General features: G+C 44.6%; 1 protein-coding gene across 4 annotated transcripts; it reads left to right on the top strand.

Moving 5' to 3' along the window:
- The first annotated feature begins 1,347 nt into the window (after window positions 1-1,347).
- LARP4 (La ribonucleoprotein 4) lies at window positions 1,348-21,689 on the top strand. Of its 4 annotated transcripts, none has more exons than XM_082781282.1 (16): window positions 1,348-1,457; window positions 6,953-7,100; window positions 7,791-7,949; window positions 8,273-8,348; window positions 8,820-8,956; window positions 9,349-9,452; window positions 10,475-10,585; window positions 10,970-11,023; window positions 11,669-11,878; window positions 12,362-12,465; window positions 15,305-15,538; window positions 16,318-16,366; window positions 16,558-16,716; window positions 17,105-17,226; window positions 17,509-17,677; window positions 17,879-21,689. In XM_082781282.1, the coding sequence occupies exons 1-16, from the start codon at window positions 1,440-1,442 to the stop codon at window positions 18,212-18,214; spliced, it is 2,190 nt and encodes a 729-aa protein (XP_082637408.1). In that variant the 5' UTR covers window positions 1,348-1,439; the 3' UTR covers window positions 18,215-21,689. The 4 variants fall into 4 exon arrangements, with proteins under 4 accessions (XP_082637408.1, XP_082637407.1, XP_082637410.1 ...); XM_082781281.1 differs by having other exon boundaries at window positions 7,788-7,949; XM_082781284.1 differs by having other exon boundaries at window positions 1,359-1,457; window positions 6,956-7,100.
- The last annotated feature ends 1,321 nt before the right edge of the window (window positions 21,690-23,010 follow it).

Here is a 23,010-nt window from a genome sequence, read left to right as displayed (position 1 = left end):
CCCATGTAGACGAACTGATATCGTGGCCTAGGTTTACAAAGACACTGGAAGTGGATTTATGCCATTTCTATATTGGCGCTGTCTGGAGGAAATCCTGTGTCCTGTGACATTTTTCACTGCAGCCAAGGCCTCCCTCCTCTTCCCAGCATCTTCCCTGCCCCGTTCCCAGGGGTGGAAGCCCTGGCAGCCGCCCCAGCCCCTTCCCCATCTGGGGCTGTGTTCCAGGGGCACGGCAGATGGGCAGCCCGCTAACAAGCTGGCGAGGAGCGATCCTGCCGCTGTGACCTTGCACGAATTTTCTCCTTGGGAGCCTCCTGCATCCTTAACACCTGCTCGGTGGCCCTGGGTGAATGCTGCAGATCACCCATGGGTGCAGACACAGCAAGAGGCAGGAGGTTTTGGTCTGGAGGAGGAGGCTGAGGGGAGACCTTATCGCACTCTATAGATACCTTAAAGGAGGCTGTATTGAGGTGGGGTTTGTCTATTCTCCCACGTGCCGGGCGACAGGACAAGGGGGAACAGGCTAAAGTTGCACCAGGGGAGGTTTAGGTTGGATATTAGGAAAAACTTCTTTACCAAAAGGGTTGTTGGGCATTGGGATGGGCTGCCCAGGGAAGTGGTGGAGTCACCATCCCTGGAGGTCTTTAAAAGACGTTTAGATGTAGAGTTCAGTGATATGGTTTAGTGGAGGACTGGTTAGTGTTAGGTCAGAGGTTGGTGCTTGGGGACACGGTTTGGTGGTGCTTGGGGACATGGTTTGGTGGTGCTTGGGGACATGGTTTGGTGGTGCTTGGGGACATGTTTCGGTGGTGCTTGGGGACAGTGGGACCGGGTGAATTCCCCTCACGCCTCCCTCAGGAACCCCAACGGCTCCGCCTGAGGCGCTGGGGCAGCCTCGCCGCCTTCGTGCTGACCAACACCGCCACCTGCCGGGGGTAGGCGAAGGCAAGAAAACGGGGGCCAAACCGGGGGGCGAGGGGGCCGAGGAGCAGAGCGCCGAGACCCCAACTCAGCCGGGACAAGAATTTGGGGCCGTTTCTTCCTTTTCTCCCCCCCCCCCGGGCACAGCGCCCCCATCTTGTCCCCCTCCCGCCCAGCGCCCCGGCGCATCCCACTCCACCCCGCGCGGGGGGGGAGGGAGGCAGCGGGGTTGGCTCCCCCTAGCGGCGCGCTTGGTTCCTCCTCCCTCTCCCTCCCCCCCCCCTTCCCCGGGGAGAGGAATGGGCTGGCCCGGAAGCGGCGGGCCCGGAAGCGTTCGGCTGAACCCGGAAGAGGCGGCGGCCGGGCGGCAGGGCGGAGGGCGGCGGGAGGGGGCCGGGCCTGGCGGCGGCAGCAGCGGGCGGAGGCGGAGCCCGGGTGTCCCCGTCCCGCTGGTGCGGCCGCCGCCGGGCAGCGGGGAGCTGGGGTCCAGGGGCTGCCGGGGCAGCGGGGGAGGCACGATGCTGCTCTTCGTCGAGGTGAGGCCGGGCCCGGCCGGGCCATGTGGCGGGGAAGGGCCGCGCACGTTGCTGAGGGGGGGGGGGAGGATGGGGGCTGGAAGGAGGGGGAGGGGAGGGGACGGGGCTGACACAGCAAATCCGGGGAGGGGGGGAGGGGGGAAATAACGGGGGCTCGGGGCTCTGGAAGGTTCCTTCGGGGCCGCCGAGGCGCTGCGGTGACCTTCGGGGAGCCCCGGCCCCGCGGCCTGCCCTGAAGGTGAAGCGGCGGCGGGGAGCGGGGCCTGCGGGGAGCGCGGCGGGGCTGGGCCCGGCCTCCCTCACGGTTCCCTCACGGCCCCCTCACGGCCCCGCTCCCCTCACGGCCCCCCCGGGGCTCCCTCCTCGCTCTTTCCCCTTCCGAGGCCTTGAATCGCGGCCGCGGCCCCCCGTTAAATCCGTTAATTCCCTTCCCGGCCCTCGGAGAGCGACTGAGGGCGGCCGGGGGAGGGCTGCGGGGAGGCGGAGGGGCCCTGAGTGTTGCGGGGCTCGGTTCCAGGCTCGGTTCCCGGCTCGGCCGCTGCGTGCCCGGGCGCGGAGGTCACCCGGGGCGCTGCGGCCGCGAGGCGAGCACCGGGCCTGGTTTGGCAGCCGCTGCTCCCGGCTCTTCGCCGTCGCCTTCCCGGCGATCTGGGGAAGCAAAAAATCGGCCCTGGAGTCCGGAGGAGCGGCCTCGGTGTTCGCCAACTGAACGGCGGCCGCTGCTGCTTGAAAGTTTTGCAGTAAGTCTCGTCCGAAAAGCGTGCGAAGCAAACAGCTGCTGCGATGCTGGGGAAATAACCGAGGGGAGCTGAGCGATTGTGGATGGCGTGCTCGGGCCTGCCCTAGGGGTCTTTCCACACGAACGTGTTCTGCGCTCAGAGCGTTTAAATAAAAAGGTTTCGGAGCGCTTTTTAAGCTCATTGCCTTAGTTTTGCAACAGGAGATGTGCAGAGGTGGCCCAGCACAGAATGGCAAGCCTTAAGAATTTGGTTTCCCAGTATTTAAATGGAAGAGGAGCTTCTTGAGCTAATCCAAGCTGCAGCCAGGAGCTGTGAGCAGCCAGGCTGAAGCTGAGCGTGGTGGAGAGGAGCTGAGGCTCTGAGCAGCAGGCCTGGGAGCAGCTTCTGAACTCAGCTCAGTGCCGTGGAGCAGTCGTGGAGGGGGCTTGGGCAGCTCAAAGGGAGCTGAAGCGAGCCAGGGGCCTGCGGAGCCAGGCAGCATGTTTGGGTTTTGGTGAATCCTGTGAAAAACACAAACATGGCTTGTTTGAGTCGCTTTGTTTGCTCTCCTCCCTTCTCTGGCAACAGCATCGGGAGTTAACTTCTGTGATCTTCACTCAGGGAACGTCAATACTGTTTAATTTTGAGCTTCTGGGAACGATCGTGACTTCTTGAAGGTGCCTTTTCCCTGCCAGGACAGGGAACTTGAGCTCTTCGCCAGGTGTTAGGAAATGCTGTAGTCAAAGGCGTGAAGCACCAGCGTTTATCTCCGCTTCTTTGGGGCTGCCTGAAAAATACCCTACAGAACAGGAGTGATCTAGAAGGCCCCGAGCTTTTGGGAGGGATTAGCTGTGACTGACTCGAGCCCTCAGCGTTATATTTGGGGCTTAACTGCTGTATGCACGTGCTGACTGGGAATTGATTTCTTCACAGCATGAAGGGCGGAATTCTGTCTGCCCTGAGAGTCTCGTAGCTCAGAAAACTTGCCGAGGGGAGGTAATGGTGCTGGTTTTTGTTGGTTTTTGTGCGTTAATATCTGGGGTAGGTGCTGGTTTTCGCTCGCAGCCAGGGCAAGGGGACTGTTAGCATTTGATAACCAAGCTGCAGTAGGAGTTTTAGTGAAAAATATTACTGGTGGCAGCTGGCTGTGCCAGCTGGAGGTTTGGGTCAATTCGGTGCACGTTCCCACTCAGTAGGGCCATATCAGTAATTTATTGGGGAAAAACTGAAGTCTCTGTGTTTGGGACGGGCTAAATGCTGCCCGAGCTGTTGCCAGCGATGTGTTTTGGTGGGGAAGGCAGGGCTGGGAGGAGCAGCGAGCCTTGCTGGCACGGTTCACCCAGGAGTGAGCGACCCAGGTGAGCGTGGCTCTGTCTCCATACAGACCCCTTTCCCCAGGGATCCTCCTAGTTTTGGGGTGCTCGTACTGGCTGATGAGAAACCACGCTGCGTTCAGTGAAAGGAATTCTTTTTGTGACCGTTTGTGTGTGTTTTGGGAGTTACCTGGGACACTCGGAGTGCTGGACTGTTACGGGATACCCCGCAGCCAGATCAGAAGGAGTTCGGCGCGTTGCTTTTGCTTTGACACCATCAAGCTCTCGTCTTGTCTCGCTTCACAGCCTGGGTGAGCTTTGGGAAGGTGGCAGTAGCTGCAGCAGCACGTGTCTGTGTCCGCTGCAGGTGTGGGTTTCCCTACCTGTCGTGTCCCCTGGCCAGCACGAGGCTCCTCTCTGCCAGCCTCCCGTGGACTCACTGACTTATTTGTGTTTCCTCCGCTTATTTTCCCCTTCTGGCAAATGTTTAGATTCCCACACCACCCATTTTATTAAATTACTATATATATATTTTTTTTTTTCACTTAGATCCCCTTTTGGAGAGTCAGTTTGCTCTGGGAAGTTTGTCTCAAACTTTTAGATTTTGGTTGCAGGATGATTTGAGTTCACATTAATGCAAAGCTGTAAAAGAAAGGGAGTATTTTCCCTTTGGTTGGCTTATTTGAATCTGTGACACGTAACTCATGCAGTTACAATCAGGAAAATCATCTCTGCCACCTTGTCAAGATGAGGAAGAAGCTTTGATAGTCAATTTGGAGGAATTTCTGGAGGAGAATCTTTGATCCGCGTTGGCTGAAAGTAACCTAAACCGGAGCGAGGCTCAGCCAGGGAGGACAGCTTGGTCAGCTCGTGGATACCAGTGAGTGTTCCTAACCTTTGTATCCCTGTAAAGCTTTAACCTCGCCGTGAAAGTTCCCGATAGCAGCTGGGAGGATCATTCTGCAGCCAATCAAACAGCCTCGGCGTTTGCTAACCTCAGTCAAATACGCAAGAATTGGGGTTTTGGCCTTCTCTGCAGAAGAGCCCCTTGGCAGAGCAGAGTGGCGCCGCTCCTGGAGCGGAGCACGGTGGATTTCCAAAAAGCTTATGTAAATCAGGGACTTTTTATCTCCTCGGAGCCCACGGTGACTTGCTGTTAAGCTGCATGACATCAGGGCCGGGCCCTGCAGAATTGCATTAAGCATGATTAAATGTTTCTAGAACAAAGAGGAAGTAGCCCACGCTGTGTTTCAGGTGTGCATTTCAGGCGCTGTATTAATAGGTCCCTGCAGTTCTTTATCAGCCCGAGTCTTCCGCTTCTTGCAGCTCGTCACTTGAACCTGCGATCTCTGAAATTCCACGTTAACATGTGCGACTTTCAGTACTTGCTCAAGTGAGTAACGTCATCCTCTCTTCTCAGAAGCTTGGTTTTTAATTCTGATTCGTTTTGGGAGCGTAGTAATCTCCCCAGAATGTTTCAGTTTCACTTCATTGCACTTAACCCTTCCAAATCCTTCCATCTCGAGCTTGGTACCAGCCTGTAAGACACAAGACAGCGAGGCAAGGCTGATTTTTATGAAATAACGACTCGACCTGCTGGATTTGTCTTTTCCTCCTTTTCCTGTGATGAAAAGAAAATCCCAGGGAATGGGATCTGGTGGCTTTCTTAAGCAGGTGCCTGTGTGATGCAGCACTCGTGTGAGCAGGAGCAACCAGTGATAGTTTGTGGGTACAACATGTAACCGGGCTTTTCTGCTAACTTTTGGTTGGAGGGGAACTGCAGTGAGAAATCAGAAGGGAAATGTGCGTGTCCTTTCACACTGAACTGCTGCTGGTTCTTCTTTCTGTTTCCAGCTGTATTCTTCTGCTAGCATTCATGAAAGAGGGTGAAAACTCCGTCACGGTGTGGTTGAAATTCTTCGTACCTGGGAGATTTTGAGTGCTAAAAAAGGCCATGCAAATGGCGTCATCCATGTTTTGCCCTCTGTCATGACTGTCTTGAACTTCTCTGGTGTTTGGAGGCTTTTTGTTGCTGGATTTGGGCTTGTCCTTGTAGCAAATAGCTTTGGAGCTAGGTGTGACCTTGGCAGAGAAATTATCTATAAAGCTGTTGCAACTGCTTCCTTATCCTTCTGCTTTAGGCTTGAGGCCTGCCAGCCCGCCACTCCTTGATTTCAGCCTCCAGCAGGCTGGACTCTGAAATACCAAACTTCCTTATTTATGAATTTTGAGATAGGAGCTGGAATTAGTGGCTCCTGCCTTGTGAATTCAAGCAAATGTGAATGGAGTGGGCTGTCCTCAGGGGTCTGAAGGAAGCTGCTGAGAAGAGATGGCGTTAGCTGCTTAGAGAGGGAGTCAGGAGTTGGTGGAAGGAGAATTCCTGCAAAGGCCTCATTTTCTTCTCTTGGGGACAGGAGTTTGTTTTGTCACAGCAGAGTGAAAGCCATTACAGCGCTTATTTTCTGCTCTGATGCTGGATTATTGACTCCTTCCCCAAATGAGCTCCTGAGCAGCTCTCAGAAAGGGGCTCGGGAGGGCAAAATCTTTTGCTGTAGAGATAAGCGTTCACCTGGGCTTGCTGACAGACGAGTCCAGTGCTTTCTTGTGTGTTTCTCTTACTGTTTACCCTCTTAGTTGTGGTCCTTGTTGCCCAGTCAGACGGTCCTGTTCCCCCCCAGCAGGCTGTGATGGTGCATGTGTTTACCTTGGCACTTTGAAAGCATTTATCTCCTTGACTACAAGCTTAAGAAAGTTGGTAGCACATTTTTCCCCATCCCTGGAGGTGCTCAAGGCAAGGTTGGATGGGGCTGTGAGCAATCTGGTCTGCTGGGGGCATCCAAGCCTGTGGCAGGGGGTTTGGGTGGTCTTTAAGGATCCTTCCAACCGAAACCATTCCATGGCTCCTGTGTGCAAGGTGTGGGTGAAGTCATGGGGAAATCAGGGAACCCTTGTGTAATCTCACAAGGGCGCCTGCAGTAGCGTGGGCGATGCTTGGTTTGGGTAGTTGTCACTCATTAAATTTAGTAACTCATTGGTTTCTTCGCCTTGGAACGTACTGGGTTTTGTTGTTGGTTCGTTTTTAAGGTTCCTGTGTAGGAAGGGGTCTGGAGGAGGGGAAATTTCACTCCCTGGTGAAAGGGGGAGTGGTGGATTATGAGGGTCAAGTCTCAAAAGCTCATGAATTACCAGAGCCCTTCCCAGTGAGCCTCTTCCTTTACTGATGGTGTCAGATGTCGCAGGTTGGAGGCAACACTTCTAATGGGGCAGAAATAAAATACGTGGAAAATATGAAGGAGTTCCCCACTTTGGTTAATGAAAAATTACAGAGGTGCTTAATAGCCAGTCAGGGACTTAAGGTGTGGATCTGTATCGGAAATCACTAAGCTCACCCGTGTCATCTGGCTTGCCTCCCAGAGCATCGTCGGGTTGTTTTTTCCTAACAGAAGCATTCTGCTCTCTTCAGCAGGTAACATCGAAAGGTGCTGGCCTAAACCCGAACGCAAAAGTGTGGCAAGAAGTACCCCAAGGGAGCGGTGAGGCTGTGCCGCCAACAAATGGCGCGGAGCACTCGTGGCAAGACACAGCAGCTGCTCAGGGGACTCATCCCGAGGGTGAGCTGTCACGATACGTCCTCTGCTGTTAGTGCTGAGTTCAGCGAGGAAAAATGCTCTTGTCCTCAAGGGTCTTAGTGCTGATGTAGCAACAATCATGAAACAAATGTGACAAAGCAGTAGAGAGGAAAAATAATTGTTTACAGATCAGAGGCTGGGCCACTCAGGTTTTGTTTAGGAGTTCAAGAAGGAATCCAGAGCTCTGCTTGGACAGAACACTTCGGCAGGGGTACCAGTGTTTAAGGGGCCCGGTGATGACTATGTAACGCGCTAAGAGGGAACCTTGACCCAGTGAACGCGAAAGTAAGTTCTGAGGGCCACTCACAGACCTGCTAGATCACTAAGGTTTGCTGGAAACTGGTGTGCAGTAGTGCAAAGCACTTTTTCAAAGTTTTTAAGAACTTTCAATATATTAAACTCGAGGCAGAAAGCCTGTATTTTAAATCATCCCCACTTTTGGGGATCTTGCAGTTTCACGATCCTGTTATTTACTTAGCCCAGAGACCCAAGTGCAATCCAGATCTTTCTGAAAATAGAGAGGTAGGAGGCGCTATCCTCTACAAAGCGGACATTGAAGATCTAGACCTTTTGGGTACAGCATTGAGTATTTGTTTGATTGTTGGCACTTTCAAATAGAAGTAGGCTCAACCTTGTAGTAGATCTGATGATGATGATACGTTCTTTTAGCAGGTAACATAGAGATTTCGGAGGATAGCTGCAAGCAATATGAAGTGATGTATTCCACGCCTTGTGAAGCTACAAGAAATGGCACAGGAGTTGATGAAGCGGCTGCAAATGGGATTGTCTTAGCAACTGAAGATCTTGGATACCAAATCTATGAAGTGTCCGGTGAGTATTCAAGTAAGAATCTGTAATCTTGTGATGTCTGCTGCACTTAGAAATTTGGAATGGAAGCTTAGACATTTTTGAGGAAATCCAAGTCAGCTATCACACTTGGCCACGCAGGTGAAGCCCACGGGGTCCGAATCATTTTGACAGGAATGATACAGTGTGGAAGGGGTAGTATAGCTGTCTTTAGGCAAGTCTCAGATGACCTTTTCCTCTCCTTATTATCCAGAAGAATTCATACTTTTGTTGTACAATGAAATGCATTCTTTCATTGTATTCTTAATGTGAAACTAAGATCTGATGGTGAGTGTGATAAATTTCAGGTGAAGGCAGCTCTGCTGTGTCCACAGAAGACATTAGAGAATGCTTGAGAAAACAACTTGAATTCTGCTTCTCACGGTACAGTTAATGACCCCTTTGTGTGAACCCTTTATTAAAACACTTAGTAAATATTTCCATTTTTTGGCTTGATACATGTTATCATAAAAACGTTAACTATGAGTGAAAGGAGTTGCTCATGATATGAAACAAGATTTGCTGAAATCCTTCAGAAACCCTGTGGCATGTTTTAGTCCTGTCCACGTGTCCCTGTCATCTAATGAGAATCTGGCCTGTGTTACCAGAGATGTCTGCAGAAAGGATTTTAAGACAAAGTGACGTGCAGAACACTATGATTTTCTTCTTTTTTAAATTATGTTTTCTGTTCATCTGCATGAAATTCTTCCAGGAGCGAAAATCTGAGTATGTTTTGGCTAGAGTGGCTGTGAATAGCATTAGTGAATATTTAAGCCTGTGGTTACCCTGTTGTTTTTAGGCTTCAGTAAGTAAAGTTTGGGATTTTTGTGAAGCAGATAATGTATGTCTTTTTAGTGAGAATCTTTCAAAGGACCTCTACTTGATGTCTCAAATGGACAGCGATCAGTTTGTTCCAATATGGACAATTGCTAACATGGAAGGTATTAAGAAGCTGACAACTGATATGGACCTTATTCTTGAAGTTTTGAGATGTAAGTTTGGTTGTTTGGTGTCTGTACTAGTAAAACAAAGAATCCATCCTTACTTTAAATAAAAAATGGGCTAGTCTCTTAGCTGGTTATGGCATATTTTTTGGGTAGATAGTGAAGAGAACCTAGCAAAGAATGTTTGTATAGAAGTGGCTGTTCCAGGCTCCTGAATTGTGGTTATGCTTTATACTGAACTTCCTGAGTCTGTTCCAGTTAGAGACCACTCTAGGATACTGTTAGCAATGAAAGTGTTCTTTTGGGGGGGAGTAAGCCTGCTCTTCTGTTCACTGTGAAACTTACTAATTACTGTAAGTAATTAAGTCTAGTATTGCTGAGAATTTACTTTGCTATGTACAGTGTTCAATATTAAACCAATTTTTGTATTTTGATTTTAGCTTCTCCTATGGTACAAGTGGATGAGACAGGGGAGAAAGTAAGACCAAACCACAAACGATGTATCATCATCCTCCGTGAGATCCCTGAAACGACACCTATAGAGGTAAGAAACAAAAGCCTGTTGATGTTTTTGGAAGGGATCTTCAGCAGTGCTTCAAACCTCAACAGAAAGTGTTGCTTAGAAGGTCAACTGTTATTTAATTAAACTCTGATACTTTTCTTTTAAACCACATAAGTATTTTTCTCTGCCTGGATGCACTATTGAGAAAGCCAAACAATAACAAAAAATAGTTGCTGCTGCCCCTCCCTATTATTTTCTAATACATAAAAATGCTTTTAAGAAAACCTCAATTGAAAATTGAGCTAGCTGGGCTTTTCTGGAATGAAGTTTGCACTGGTCTCTTTTTAGATCCAGAAATAAAATCAGTCCAGGGCATAGTGTGGAATTCAGGCTGAATTTTTGTCACAGCAATAACTTTACTTGAAGTCAGATGGTTGTTTTGGCAGCAAGGTATGTTATTAAAAACACACATTTCTCATTCATTGTGGCCCAATATGAGCTGAGCTCATTATGTTCGTAGAAGGGAGGATAATAAAATTCCTACTGATATTTGGCTAACGGAATGATTTTTGTTCTTTGTTTTTTAAAGTTGTAACACAGGGTATTTGTCTACTAGCATTTTTAATTAGTTCTTTTAATGCAAATGCTGAACAGCTGATTTGCCCTGTATGTAAAATCTGGTTGATTGTTGCAAAGCTGTCAAGTTGCCTTGGTTTAGAAATACTCCTTAGAATCATTGTCTAGAAGCCTGTCTTGATCATCTGATTTTTTTTGTTACTTCTTTCATATGGAAGTATCACCAGTTCTACTCTTTTAACCAGCTGTGCCTGCTACATTTTATTTGGGGAGCTCAGCAGGCTGGGTTTGTATTACTTAGTTCATAAACTGGTAGAGGACATCTTGCTGTTCTGCATACCTGTTGAAGAGAATCAAAGAGCATTCCTGGTCAAGAGAAACTTGCTGCTGAGGAGCTGGAGTTCAAAGTTTTGTTGGCTTATTGTTCATCTTACAGCTTAGAGCTTGAGCTACATCCCCTTAACTGCCTGCCTTTTTCTCTTCCCTAGGAGGTTAAGGCTCTGTTTAAAAACGAAAACTGCCCCAAAGTAATAAGCTGTGAGTTTGCTCACAACAACAACTGGTACGTTACATTCCAGTCGGATACGGATGCCCAACAGGTAGGCGGCCTTCGGCTCTTAATGACATCTCTATTTTGTTATTGGTACTTGCCTTGCTCAAGAGAAGCATGTGTGCTGCCTGTAGCTAAAAGGCTTGTTTGTTTTATTTACTGATTTCTTCACCACCCCCTTTGTTATTTTAAGGGGCTGTTGGCAAATTCTAGTTAGTAAGAAAAAAGCTGAGAAATTAGGGTTATAACTCTCATCTTCTTGCCTCTATACTCACCAGCTATAACTACTGTCTAGTATCCTGAATTTGAAGTGTTAGTTATTTAACAGGGAAGCATGTTGCTAGTATTTCATGTTAAATCATATGAAGTCCTTTAAGCAGTAGAGTTTTATAAAGATATTCTAATGTTAATCTTTTTCTTTTTTTTTGTGCAGGCATTTAAATACTTAAGGGAAGAAGTGAAAACCTTTCAGGGCAAGCCAATAATGGTAAGGCTGTTTCACATGAGATTTCAGAATAACATACTGTTTGTTGAAGTGATAGTGTGTGTTTATGGGAGTGGGGAGGTAAAGAATTAACTGTGGCTTAGATAGTTCGTAACACTTGCTCTGTAGGCTATTAACTGGAATGAGGTCAAGAGTAGCTTTGAAAAATTACCATTCAGTGACTGCTGGTTATTCGCAGTGCTGCTTCCCAGGAGGTGTGAAATATATTCTTGTTTCATCTTCCCTTCTCTGCTTGCCCAAGAATCTGGGTCTGCAGAGCTCAGGAGAGGGATTCTTGCCATCCTGAGTCTCTGGTTTGTTAGCTGCTCTACAAATAAGGCTGAAGCCAGCTGGTTGTACTGCGAGAGCAGTCAAAGTTGGAGTCTGGACAATTACTGCCATGGAAAGCTGTGTTATTTTAAACTTCAGAGATTCTCTAGCTAAAGTAGCATATGTATCCTTCCTTTTAGCACATTCTAAGAATGTAATCTGCATTGATTTTTACTAGTTCTTATTTGTAAGCAGTAACCAACCTACTTCCCCTTACATCCCTTCTGTTACAGTTTCAGTAGTAGGCAGTAAAGATTTCATGTTCTGCTTCTTCTTTTCTCCCTTCTAATGCCTGTGATGTGAATTGATATCTTACAGGCAAGGATAAAAGCCATCAACACGTTTTTTGCTAAGAATGGTTACCGGGTAGTAGATTCCAGTGTTTATACTCAGCCAGTTCAAACACAAGCACAGTTTGCCTCACCACTGTTTATGCAGCCTGTATATAGTCCTCAGCAGTACTCTATTTACAGCATTGTGCCTCAAACATGGTCTCCAAGTCCTGCACCTTACTTTGAAACACCACTGGTAAGTAACAGCTGCTACTTGCTGAAAACAAGGGGAGCTAGCCCAAAGCACCAGTAATAAATGGGATAACAAATCAGTGTGGGCTTCTCAGCTGCGGAGTGTACAGGTTTTCTGGTCAGATTCCTCAGTTTTATGATAAATTATGTCAGGGACATGATAAAACCTGTTAAATAGGCTGTAGGTCTCTCTGTTGGCTGGCTACTGTTGTCGAAGTTTGTTGTGCAATTCTATTAGCCAGTGGCTGGTGTTACCAGAGGAGCTTTGTAGCTCTGTCAGGAACCAGAGGACTGGCACTGAAGTAGATCTGCAGGCTGTTTATCTGGTGGGGTTTTCTCTTTAGTAATAAGATTAAAACATAGTAGGTAAAGTAGCCCAGCATAAAAGTACACACAGACTAGCTGAATAACTGCTGAAACTGATCTCGTGTATTTGCAAATGTTTTTCTTTTAAATTCAGCCATTGAAACTGTTCTGTCTGTTGCAGGCCCCCTTTCCTAACGGTGGATTTGTGAATGGCTTTAATACACCAGGATCATATAAAACAAATGCTGCTTCTCTGAGTATAGGTCGCCCATTCCATAGAAATCGGTAAGCTAGCTGTGTCAGTTGTGTGCTCTCTGAGAACTCTCTGAGATCCTGAAGTGTTCTTTGCACTTGTACAGTGCCTCATATTGATATGGTTAAATATTTTATTAAATATGTGTGACGTTCAACTTGATTTATACAATAAAATAAAAATAAAGGTGGCAGTTTAAGATCCTAAGATACCAGACGTACGTGCTGGTGAGAGCAGAGGTAATTCCTGCAAAAGTCTTGGAGGAATTTCTGCAGACAAATAAATAACTTCCTCTTAAGGTAATACTTCTAATTATGTTTGTTATACGCAGATTATAAACTCCTGCAGCACAAACATAAGCTTTTCCTGTTGTGTGATTAGTCGTGTAGAGAGCCATTCATTTTATGCAGCCGAGAGTTGCATGCCCTGTCTGCTTACGCTAAAACTGCTTGCTGCTGAGTCTGTTACTTGTAATTTATTTGCTTTATCCCCATCTTTCCTGACAACTGTAAGGACTCAGCTCAGATATAAACATTGGGGTGGAGGAAACAGCTTTGTATTTGCTGGAACAGTGCTCTGTAAATACAATAGGGTAGTAATCTGTTTGTGTGGGTGGAAATTGTTTTATTTGCAAGCTCTTTTACTGTATTCAGCATAAGGGCTGGTAGCACAGGAATTGTTTTGTGTACTGTTTGAGAAATGGGTTGACAACTGCCAGTTCCATAAATGCTTTTGTGATGCAGTTAAGGTTTGTGGCAGCTGGCAGAAGATAAACTTGGAAACTTGGTCTGTGGTGACTCAGCGGTGTCTTAATACAGGCTCTGAGGCTGGTAGTATGACTACTTAGGAGAAGAGGCATCTGATTCTGTTACAGCTGTGCAGCTCCCAACTAAGATATTCTTAAAGTTTTTCTTTTTACTTAAACTGTGTCCAAACTTAAAACTTGTAGAACTCTTCACATGTATGGATCGATCCTGAATATGTACAAAAGTTGTACGTGCCTGAAGATTAATGTCTTGACATGCCCACACATTCACTGCCTTCCTGTAGATCACCGCTGTTTAAAGCTTTTCTTAAAACTCATCGGGTTATTTTAAGACTTTATTTTTTTAAGATTTCCATTTTTAAAACTTCAGTTATTGGGAAGTTACGGCTTCAGGGTCAAGCACGTACAGGTTCTGCTGGTTTGTCTTGGTTGTCTTATCTTCCCTATTAATCTTGCTCAACTCTTGTGCTCATCCAAAGCTCTGCTTTTGCAGTAATAAACCTTCATGTTCTAGAAGCAGACAGGGATTATGCTTCAGCAGGACTCCTCTGCAGGCAGGGCACTGCCAAAATAACAGCGATGCACAGCCCTGAAGGTCTGGCCCAGTGATGATCAAGTATCGCGCTAAGAGAGAACAGGTCCAACAGTCGGTTGTCTGGGCAGCCTGCACTTCATGCTTTTCCTTCTTTTTGCTCTTTGACATCATCTCTCTCTTTCTCTCTGCTCTTTTTTTTTCCTTCTTATCTTTCCTTGTCTTTTCTGCTTTGCTCTTCTGCCCAGATAAGATTGTGGCCTTCTCAGTGACGGGTAAGATTATGAGATCTGAGGGCTGAACAAAGACCTGAGAACCCTTTCAATTTTAAGAGTGAGCTGAACAAAATGGGAGAATTTAGTTGGTTTACCTCCTCTTTCCTGTGCTTGTTGCTGGTAGAAAACTTGCCCTTATTGGGGCTTAGAAACTGGTTCTTACTGCAGTTTAAAGGTGCCAAGTATAAATTAATCTTTGTTCAGTGTGTCGTCTCTGGAACTGCAGAAGAGTTCATTCAGAGACGCTCGTTCAGCTGCTGCTTTTAGGTTTCTGCCCTGGTTCATTAAGCTTCATTTGTTTTGTCATACAGACAGTCACTAGTTAAATATTGGATTTTTGTCGGTAGCAAAACATTTGTTTAAGCTGGTTATATTTATTTTGCCCTGATTTGTTGCAACATCCTTGTGGGAAAGGAAGGCTGGGTTTTGTGACAAAACCTACAGTGCTACTGTTGATAATTTTATGTCCAGCCATCTAAAAGCTAGTTTAAATTGTCTTTGGCAAAGGAGATGGATTTGAACACTCAGAATTGGGATATTAGAAGATGGGTTTTGTTCTGCTTTCTGGTAGGTCGGAGTTTTTCTGGGTAATTCTCTGCATAGGACCGTGAGCTTTAACGAGTAGTAACACTGAGCATGCACAGTTCAAAGGGAATACAGCTTTGATGCTGAATAGTCAATAACTGGGTAAAAGGTTTGAGTTAGCATAAACTGCAAAGTCAGTCCTGTGGGTGTTTGGTAACAAGGCAGTGGGGCTAAAATCCTTTCAAGCCCTTGGGGATGTGGGCTTGCAGTTACCCTATCCTTATCTGCCCTGTCTTCTTCACCCTGTTTCAGCCATTGACTGCTCCCAGCTTCTTGTTTCAGTTCATTTTTTTGCTTGTTGTGAAGTAAGTTTTGTTCCTCAGGCTTGGCTTTGTTCTCCAGCTCACTTTCCAGAGCCCTGTGCCCATGCTGCAGGTCCAGGTTTGGGTTATTCTGGCTCTTGTGCTTCCCCTTGTTCTGTGGCCTTTGGTCTCTGTCAGGCAGTGATCTCTGTGTTTTCTTGTACTGGCAGTGCTTGACAGGAAGGGAGGTTGCGAGAGAACTAGAATGAAAGGCGTAGATGAAGGTAAGGAAGAACACGTTCTGTTCTTCCTTAAGTGTTAGGAAAGTTCAGGAACCAAGACTTGTCTGGTGAAGTTCCAGTATGTGCTAACCTCTCCTTTCTTGTCAGCTACAAACTGTAGTTGGTGGTAGTTTTGCCTCTTGTTCTTTAAACTCTGGACTGCAGAGCCTCTTGTCCGTGTGTCCTGCAGTGTGAAGCCTCACTTCCGATCATCAAACAGCTCCGAACATGCCGTGGAGGGTCCAGCTGCTGCCAGTACCGTGTCAATGGGGGACGGACCACTGAACAGAACCAACTCCAGGAATTTTGTTATGGAGCGCCATAACAGCACGTTAACTGGGCACCAAGACCAAGGCTATTCCCAGAAGGATTCTCCTACCGCGCAGATAGAGCAGAATGGAGATTATGGCATTGGCAGGGGCAGGTAAAGATCTCTGTTTGCTTATCTGCTGTGACCCAACGATGCGGTTGGGACACGGTGGTGGAGGCCGAAATGACTTTGAACCAAGGATCATCAACCATTAGCACAGTATATATTGCTGTAAACAGTCACCGGGGAAAAGTGACATCTAAATACACGGAGCATGATAAATACTGAACTGTGAGCATGAATGTTTCCTGCTTGGCTGCATGCCTGTTAGTTCTGACAAATATCTTAAAGAAGATAGTAAGGTGTAATTATTTCAGAATAACTGATTAGTCTCCTGTATAAAAACAGTTGATGAATTAAAGTCAGGAATTTTCTTGGTGTAAATAATAATCAAATCCTCAGTTTAGGAGTTTGATGCTCCTAAACGCTCTAAGATCAACTGTTTTTAATCTTTTGTCACTTAATTCAGATTTAAGACGCTTAAAAACTAAGAGACCAAGGTAGAGAAGTGAGAAATGAGGTGGATAAGTTTATTTCTATGAAGTTACAGAATACTATTCTATAATATTGCAGTCTAATTGTCACTGTGCTTGTTGAGATACAATGCTTAGGGTACCTCCTCCGTGGGGAGAGAAAAGAGCAATTGTTTCTCATGTTGGCTGTGTTCCAGCCGTATAAGAGCTTTGACCTCCTGAAGATGGAGAACAGCCCGGCACTGTGTCTTGAGAAACATCAGTAGGCTGCTGCGAATCCCACTGCCACAGGGTCCCTTTTGTGCAGCTGTGTGCTTGAGCTAGATGAATGCTCTTAATGACTTGGTTTTGCCTTTACAGGAGGAACATTTTCAGAGGTCGAAGAAGACGGGAAGATGACCGGATCTCGGTAAGTTCCACTTCCTTATTGCAAGGAGTTTTGTGAAGTGCAGTGCATTGGCTTTGCATTTATTGAAGGAATGGCATAGTCCTTAAATTTTTGATGGTGTGGGCATACAGTGTTTCTAGAAAACTCACCAACGCTTGCTTTCAGTACTATCAGTGCTACATCATGTCTTTGTTAACATTTTCTTTCTCTAGAGACCTCAGCCTTCAGCAGAAACAAAGACTCCAACACCAAAGTTTGACTTGCTAGCATCAAATTTCCCACCTTTGCCTGGCAGCACAGCAAAAATACCGGGAGAGCCTGTGCTGGAGAGCAGGATGTCTGACATTGTTAAAGGAATCTGCAAAGAAAAGGTACCTGCTCTTCTCTGGCATGCAAACAAAAGTATGGATATGCTGTGTCTCCCTTCTCCCCTGCTGAAAGAATTGTTTGGGTTAAATTATTCTGATGTACAGCTTTAAGTTTGTACATTAAGTGCATTTTCTGCCTTTCTGTTTTTGGATTTCCTTGGCTTCCTGAAGCATCTCTAGTTAACTACTGTAAACTCAGTACTGTTTTGGCATGAAGCAGGCGAATGAAGACTCTTGGCTGTTGAAGTTTAGAGCCGGTGCTCCAGAAGTAGAATTCCTATAATTGACAGCCTTTGGAAATATCCCACTTTTCTTGTACTGTCATGAAGAGCAATTTAAGTGCGTCTGCTATTTTTTTTTCCATATTTTGCAACTTATTTTTTCTGTACAGGAAAGCAAAGAGTTGTTGTCTAGCTGTCCGACTCCTGCTCAGGAAGAACAGACGCACAGCACTGTCCAACAGCCCGTGACAAGTGCGAGTTCATCAGGTCAGAGTGAAGCTGTGGTGTTAAGGTATGCTGTTTATTTAAACTGAGTATTAAAACTTGAGTGTTCTGACTTAAGACTGTAGCTGGAGTCCTGCAAGGTGGCAGCGATGTCTGTCCTTCCTTCTTTATTTGTGGTAGGTAGCTTCTCTAGATGCCACTAGATAAAAATAACAAATCATGGCAATAGAAGCTGAACCTTTCTGTTCTGCAAAAACTGCAGTTGTGGCTTCAGAGATGGAAGAGATCTCCTCAAACATTGATTTCTGTGTTAATAGTCTTAAACGTTAACTTGTTCTTGACTTAACAGCACAGTTCAGCCAGACAGCAAACCGGAAGAAGTGTCTGTTCAGAAAGATGTTACGAGCCACACTTCTCCATCCGTGTCTGTCTGTCCTGTCAGTGCTCCAAAGCCACCAAGGACAAATACCACTTCACCTTCTACTAATGCAAGTGCAGCTCCTGCTGTGTTGATGCAGGTAAGGTCCAGAGCAGGGGCTGAGTGGACAACTTGGGGAGTTTTCACTCAGGCATGCAGATGTAGCACCTGGGAGCTCTTTTGTGCAGTTGGCCGCAGCTGGGGCTTAATCACTCCCCGTATGTGGTCTTGGAATAGTGTGGAAGACCTCAGTGTGGGTATTCTGGTATGTAAACCTTGCTTTTCTCCCTTGGTCCCAAAGGAGCCACGCAAGCTAAGTTATGCTGAAGTCTGCCAGAAGCCCCCAAAGGAACCTCCTCCAGTTCCTGTTCAGCCTCTTAGGGAACTTCGCACCAACATAGTTCCCCCTGCCAAAAATGAAGAAAATGGTACACCTGAGAAGGCTTTGGAGAAGCCTCACGACAAGGTCGAAGGTCGAATGAAGGATTATTCGGGGTTCCGAGGCAACGGGCCTCCCCGGGGAGCTGCTGGGAAAATCAGGGAACAGAGGCGCCAATTTGGACGCAGATCATCGCCTCAGGGAGCACCGCGACGTATCGGCAAGGAGCAGTATGTGCCACCTCGGTCACCAAAGTAACGCTGTCCAGCCAATTTCTCTCTATTTAATTTGAGCTGTGGACTAATAAGCAGCAAAGGAGACTGTGAGAAAGAAGTATTCGTGAAGGGGAATACTGAACTGGAGTGTGGCTTGTATGGAGAAGTTGTGGAGGGTCCCAAAATTCATCTCTGAAAGTGATTTCACAAATGCTGGAGGATTCCAATCAATATAAATATAGAGATTATAATTTTTGTATTTTTGTTTTTAATTTGCAGAGGGTTTCCTGCTTGAAATCAGTTTTGGGGTTGTGAAACTAGCATTTTGACAAAGTGAGAGAATATGAATTGACAAATTAACATGTCCCTCGGTGTAGGAGGAAAAGGATAAGAGATTATTATTTTTGAAAAATGAGCGTTTCTGTAAAATTAGAAGTTTTTTTTAACCTATTTAACACTTGGCTTGTAGGATGATGCGTCTGCCATAATGGCCTTGCATTGCAGAGCACATCTGCAGCTGAGGTGCTTGGTCAGCGTGTGAGTTGAATGAGTGCAGCCAGATACTGTTGTCATCACTTAGTCACTGATGATAAAAAAACTGAATGTACTACTGTAGTAAACTTTGTGTTTCCAGCTTGGAGTATAGTCTCTTGACCTTACTAGTAACTCATTCAGCAAGCTTTTTAAACTATATTTTTTACAGGAGACTGGATTGTAGATCAGAGCACATGGACAGCAAAAATTGTCTTGTATCCGCACTTGGAAGGAGGCAGAAGGGAGCATGTCAGAGTTATTCATTTGCCATTTTCCTCGCCTCCTTTTGAGGGCAACTTTATAGGGTTTTTGTTTGTTCGTTTGTTTTCTTGCTTGTTACTTTCTCTAATCTCTAACGCAGGCTTTTGTGGTATCTTGGTATGTTTTCCAGAGGCAGGCCCAGTGTAGGATTGATGGACAGCTACACAGTACACGATGTTAGCTTGACAGGTGAAGAGCCTGGGATTCCAGCTGCAGACATGGAATTCTCTTGTGGGGATGGGGGCTCTGGGCACAGAGCCCTGTGCACCCCACCAGGCTTAAACTGAGGTCTGGTTTTGAATAGTTGTTCCTGACCTATCTTTGTGTTCTGGAGTAGGGTATTGGATGCTGTATGTTAGAAATCAGGGTTTGTGTACTGGGAGCTCATTGTTTACAGCTGATACAGTAACAACTGACTTCCTTTTAACTGTTCAAAATGGAACTAAAGGTAAAGAGTTAAACAAAAACCCTCGTGTTCAGAGAAGCTACTTGAAAGGTAGCATCTTGCCTAGCTTTATGCTGACTAAATTTGCAACACTATTGTGTAGTAAGTGGTTAAGTTTAAAGGTGATTACCATAATGACTGAAATAGGAAAATTCAGTGCATTAATCTGCCAAAATCAGCATGCCAGGGTTCAAAGTTCTGTATAAAGTGTTAGGGAAAAGTAGCTTCCAGCAGTAAGAATCACACCTTTTTTTTCCTTTTCTTTTCTGTTTTTTTTAGTGAATAGCAAGTGTACAAATTTAAAGTCGTAAGTTGTGAACACTGGAAAACTCAATTGTGATATATACCGTAAACATCTTAGTAATATATGCTAGTGTTGCCATTAGAATGAATGTAAGTGGCAGTTAAAATAACTGTGAAAATTTTCATTTTCTGATTTCTTAGCCAGATAACCCTTGGCGACTTCTTACTCAGTAGGCATTCTCTATCAACTGCTTTGAGAACACTCATATCTATTTTTATAAATATATATATAAAGCCAGAGTTGTCATTTCTCTAACTTATTATTCAGCTTGGCAATTGCTTTGATTTGATTCATAACACAATATAATGTATTTATGCAGTTAACTGTTCATTTCTAGGCATGTTATATATATATATATACATATATTAAAAAAAAAAAGCAAAAAACAACCAAAATCATTACTCACTTTTAGACTACCTGTACTAGGTTTGGAAGGTTTTTTTTTAATTTAGTAAAAATAAAAAATTAAAAAAAAAAAAGTTGATCACATCTACAGTTTAGGGATGCTTACAGAACCCTTCTCCGTTTATTTCAATAATGCTACATTTGTTGGAATGATAGAGAAGTTTTAAGTGTTTTGAGATGTTAAAGTTCTGAAATGCAGTGAATTTCAGAGTTAATTTTTAATCAGTTTAAAGGCTATAAACAATTACTGCAGTCAAACTGGAAAAAAAAAATATGATAGTCACAGATGTTTAGATAGATGTGCACTGTCGTTGCGAAGTCAAATATGTTTTGGGATGCTAACAGCTGCCTTCAGCTGGTTGCTGTTTGCGAGGAAGTTCCTTGGGAAGAGGCTTTTGCAGATGTTGATCTCTGGCCTCCGTGGAAAAGGTGGCATGCTAACTGTGACCCGTGTAGGCGTCCGCTTTCAGTGCAGTGCATATGATAACCTTGTAGTGCTGAAAGATAGAATTATTTTTTTTTAACAATTGTGAAATGTAACTTGTTTCGTTTTCCTACATGTGGAAAAGGATTAACTGCAGTTCAGTCTTTCTTGAACGGTAATTGGAAAAACTTGACCGTGGAAAGGATGCTTTGTATGACCTGGGTGTGCATTTTCCAGCAGCAGAATATGGCTTTTGTACAGTGTATGCAAATAAGTCTGTAAACCTGTTGGCTTTTTCCAGCATATTCAAACTTTTATCAAATTAGGGCACTCATAATTATTTATTTAATACCTGTGTGCAAGGATTTAACATTAGCATTCCCCTCCTTCCCCCCCCCCCCCCTTTGCAACTTACTGTTTTTTTAATTTGTAATTCTTTGTGTGTCGGGGGGAATAACCAAGTAAATATGAAGGCTGTGAAAACCATAGTTCTGTGTGCAAGTTCTCCTGCAGTACTCGTATTGCATGGCAAACATTTAACTTGGGCTAGCTGCTAAATTCTCATCCCTGTAACGTACTGGGGCAAGCTGTTGTGTCTCTCCCCATGAAGTTTGCCTGTTCTGACTGGGGAAAACAGGGAGAAAAAGATCACTTGGGAGCCAGATTGACTGCTGGGGGCAGCTCGTTGGTTTCACTTGGGTTGTATCACATCAGCAGCAGAGTTGAAACTGCCCCTTGTTCAACAACAGTGTTCAGAGCGCACTTGAAATGATAAATAACAGTTCTCAGTGGTTCCTTCTTGGTAGCTTACCACATGATGTAAACACACATTTTCCTACTCTGCTGATATTAAATACCAGAAGGTGCAAATCACATGTAAGTTTCAATTTCATGAACTGTTGTGACTTGTTTTCAGAATTGTTGATTTTTTGTTAGCTACAGAAGTATACTTCCCCAGTTAAGTTCTTTTCCAAATTATTGTGCATGGAGAAGATTGGGCCACTCTCTTGTATTTCTGCTGGGGAGTGAAAAGAGGAGTAATTATCTGCATGTGATAGTAAAATTAAAAGTGCAAAATTTCTTTTAATTTCTAAAATTAAGTTAGTTTTATAGTATCTTACATTCCTGCTTTGTTTTTTTTTTTTTTTAAAAAAAAAAAAGTTAGCTTGGCACAGTATGATGGTGCAGTTTTAGCAGTAGGTTTTAAAAAAAAAAAAATGTAACCCACTCTATTAACCAGAAGAGAAAGATGATACTGTGGCAGATCAGTAGCAAATAAGTGACTTAATCAATGCTTTACTGTAGTTAAATAGCTATGGCCTTACTACTTTGTCAATATCAGCTTAATTGTCTTGAAAATGTCCGATATTTTTACTGTTACCCAAGTGAATGGTCACCTGGGGTAAAATATCTGGTATGTACAGATGATATTTTAAATTTGTAAAATGCGCCGTATTACAGACAATGCAACAGAAATGCACTTCGGGGGGAAATTGCTTCTGATAAGTTTTTTTGTAAATCCTTGATTACTACAGATATGCAATAGAATTTTTGTTTCTAATTTTGATATTTCCTTCTGAAACATAAGATTGTTGCCATTAATCTGAATGATTTATCATGCTCTTCTTTGTGTGTATATATTACATATAGTCTGAGCTTCCTTTAGGATGGTACATAATTTTGGTTTGGTGTAGTATTTTAGTTGGCTCTTCTCTTAAGTGCCTTTAGCATAGGCACTTCAAGAGGCTTATTGAGTCTGTTTTTAATGTACAGTTGGGAGGACTTGAAATGGAGTTAAAGCAACTTATTTCTGAAAAAAAATCCATCTGCAAACTAACCTGTAACAACTTTAAAATTTTATATTTAAGAACCAGAGGTTTATTTTTATGGAGCTTCAGTTATGGATACAGTTTCCAGAAATGCAACTTCAAATATAAACAGACTGTGCATAAATGGTTTTTGTTCTAATTTTTATAGAATACAAAATATTCAGATAATATATTGAGCTCACGTTACTACAGATATCTTGTTCCTCCCCGATGAATCCAGCTTCCCCTTGGCATTTATTATCTCTCTTCAAAGTGGTAGGGCTTCAGTGAAAGGAGAAAAAAGCAACCTATCTGGCTTCTATACTTTGTCTGTTCTGGTATATATTCCTGTTGTCAAACCTGTCCAAAACGAAATTTGTGTAAAGTAGGTTCATGCTTTAAATGTTAAAATGATAATACATGTATTTGTATTTGTTTTTGACATTGCCAAGGTGCTATGGGAAATTGAAATAACAGTTAGAAAAATAAAGCTGATTTAAAAAAAAAATAAAAAAAACACCCAAAAAAAAAAAAAAACACAAAACAAAAACACCAAAACCCCAAGCTCTTGCTGGCCTGTGTCATGTTGTGATGCTGAACGGGTTCTTTTACTTAGGTTCCTCAATATTCCTCAAAACCCTGCTCCTCACCCTCACCT

This window comes from Aythya marila (genome assembly GCF_965140915.1).
Source record: "Aythya marila genome assembly, chromosome: 30".
NCBI classification, from domain to species: Eukaryota; Metazoa; Chordata; class Aves; order Anseriformes; family Anatidae; genus Aythya; species Aythya marila.
Note: the sequence above shows the minus strand (reverse complement) of the source record. Positions and strands in the feature narration are given on the sequence as shown.

Bases quoted from the DNA above. Each gene is read 5' to 3' on its own strand.
- LARP4 (XM_082781281.1), top strand. The intron at 10,586-10,969 runs GTAGGCGGCCTT...TTTTTTGTGCAG, and splicing joins CGGATACGGATGCCCAACAG to GCATTTAAATACTTAAGGGA. The intron at 12,466-15,304 runs GTAAGCTAGCTG...TGTGTCCTGCAG, and splicing joins CGCCCATTCCATAGAAATCG to TGTGAAGCCTCACTTCCGAT.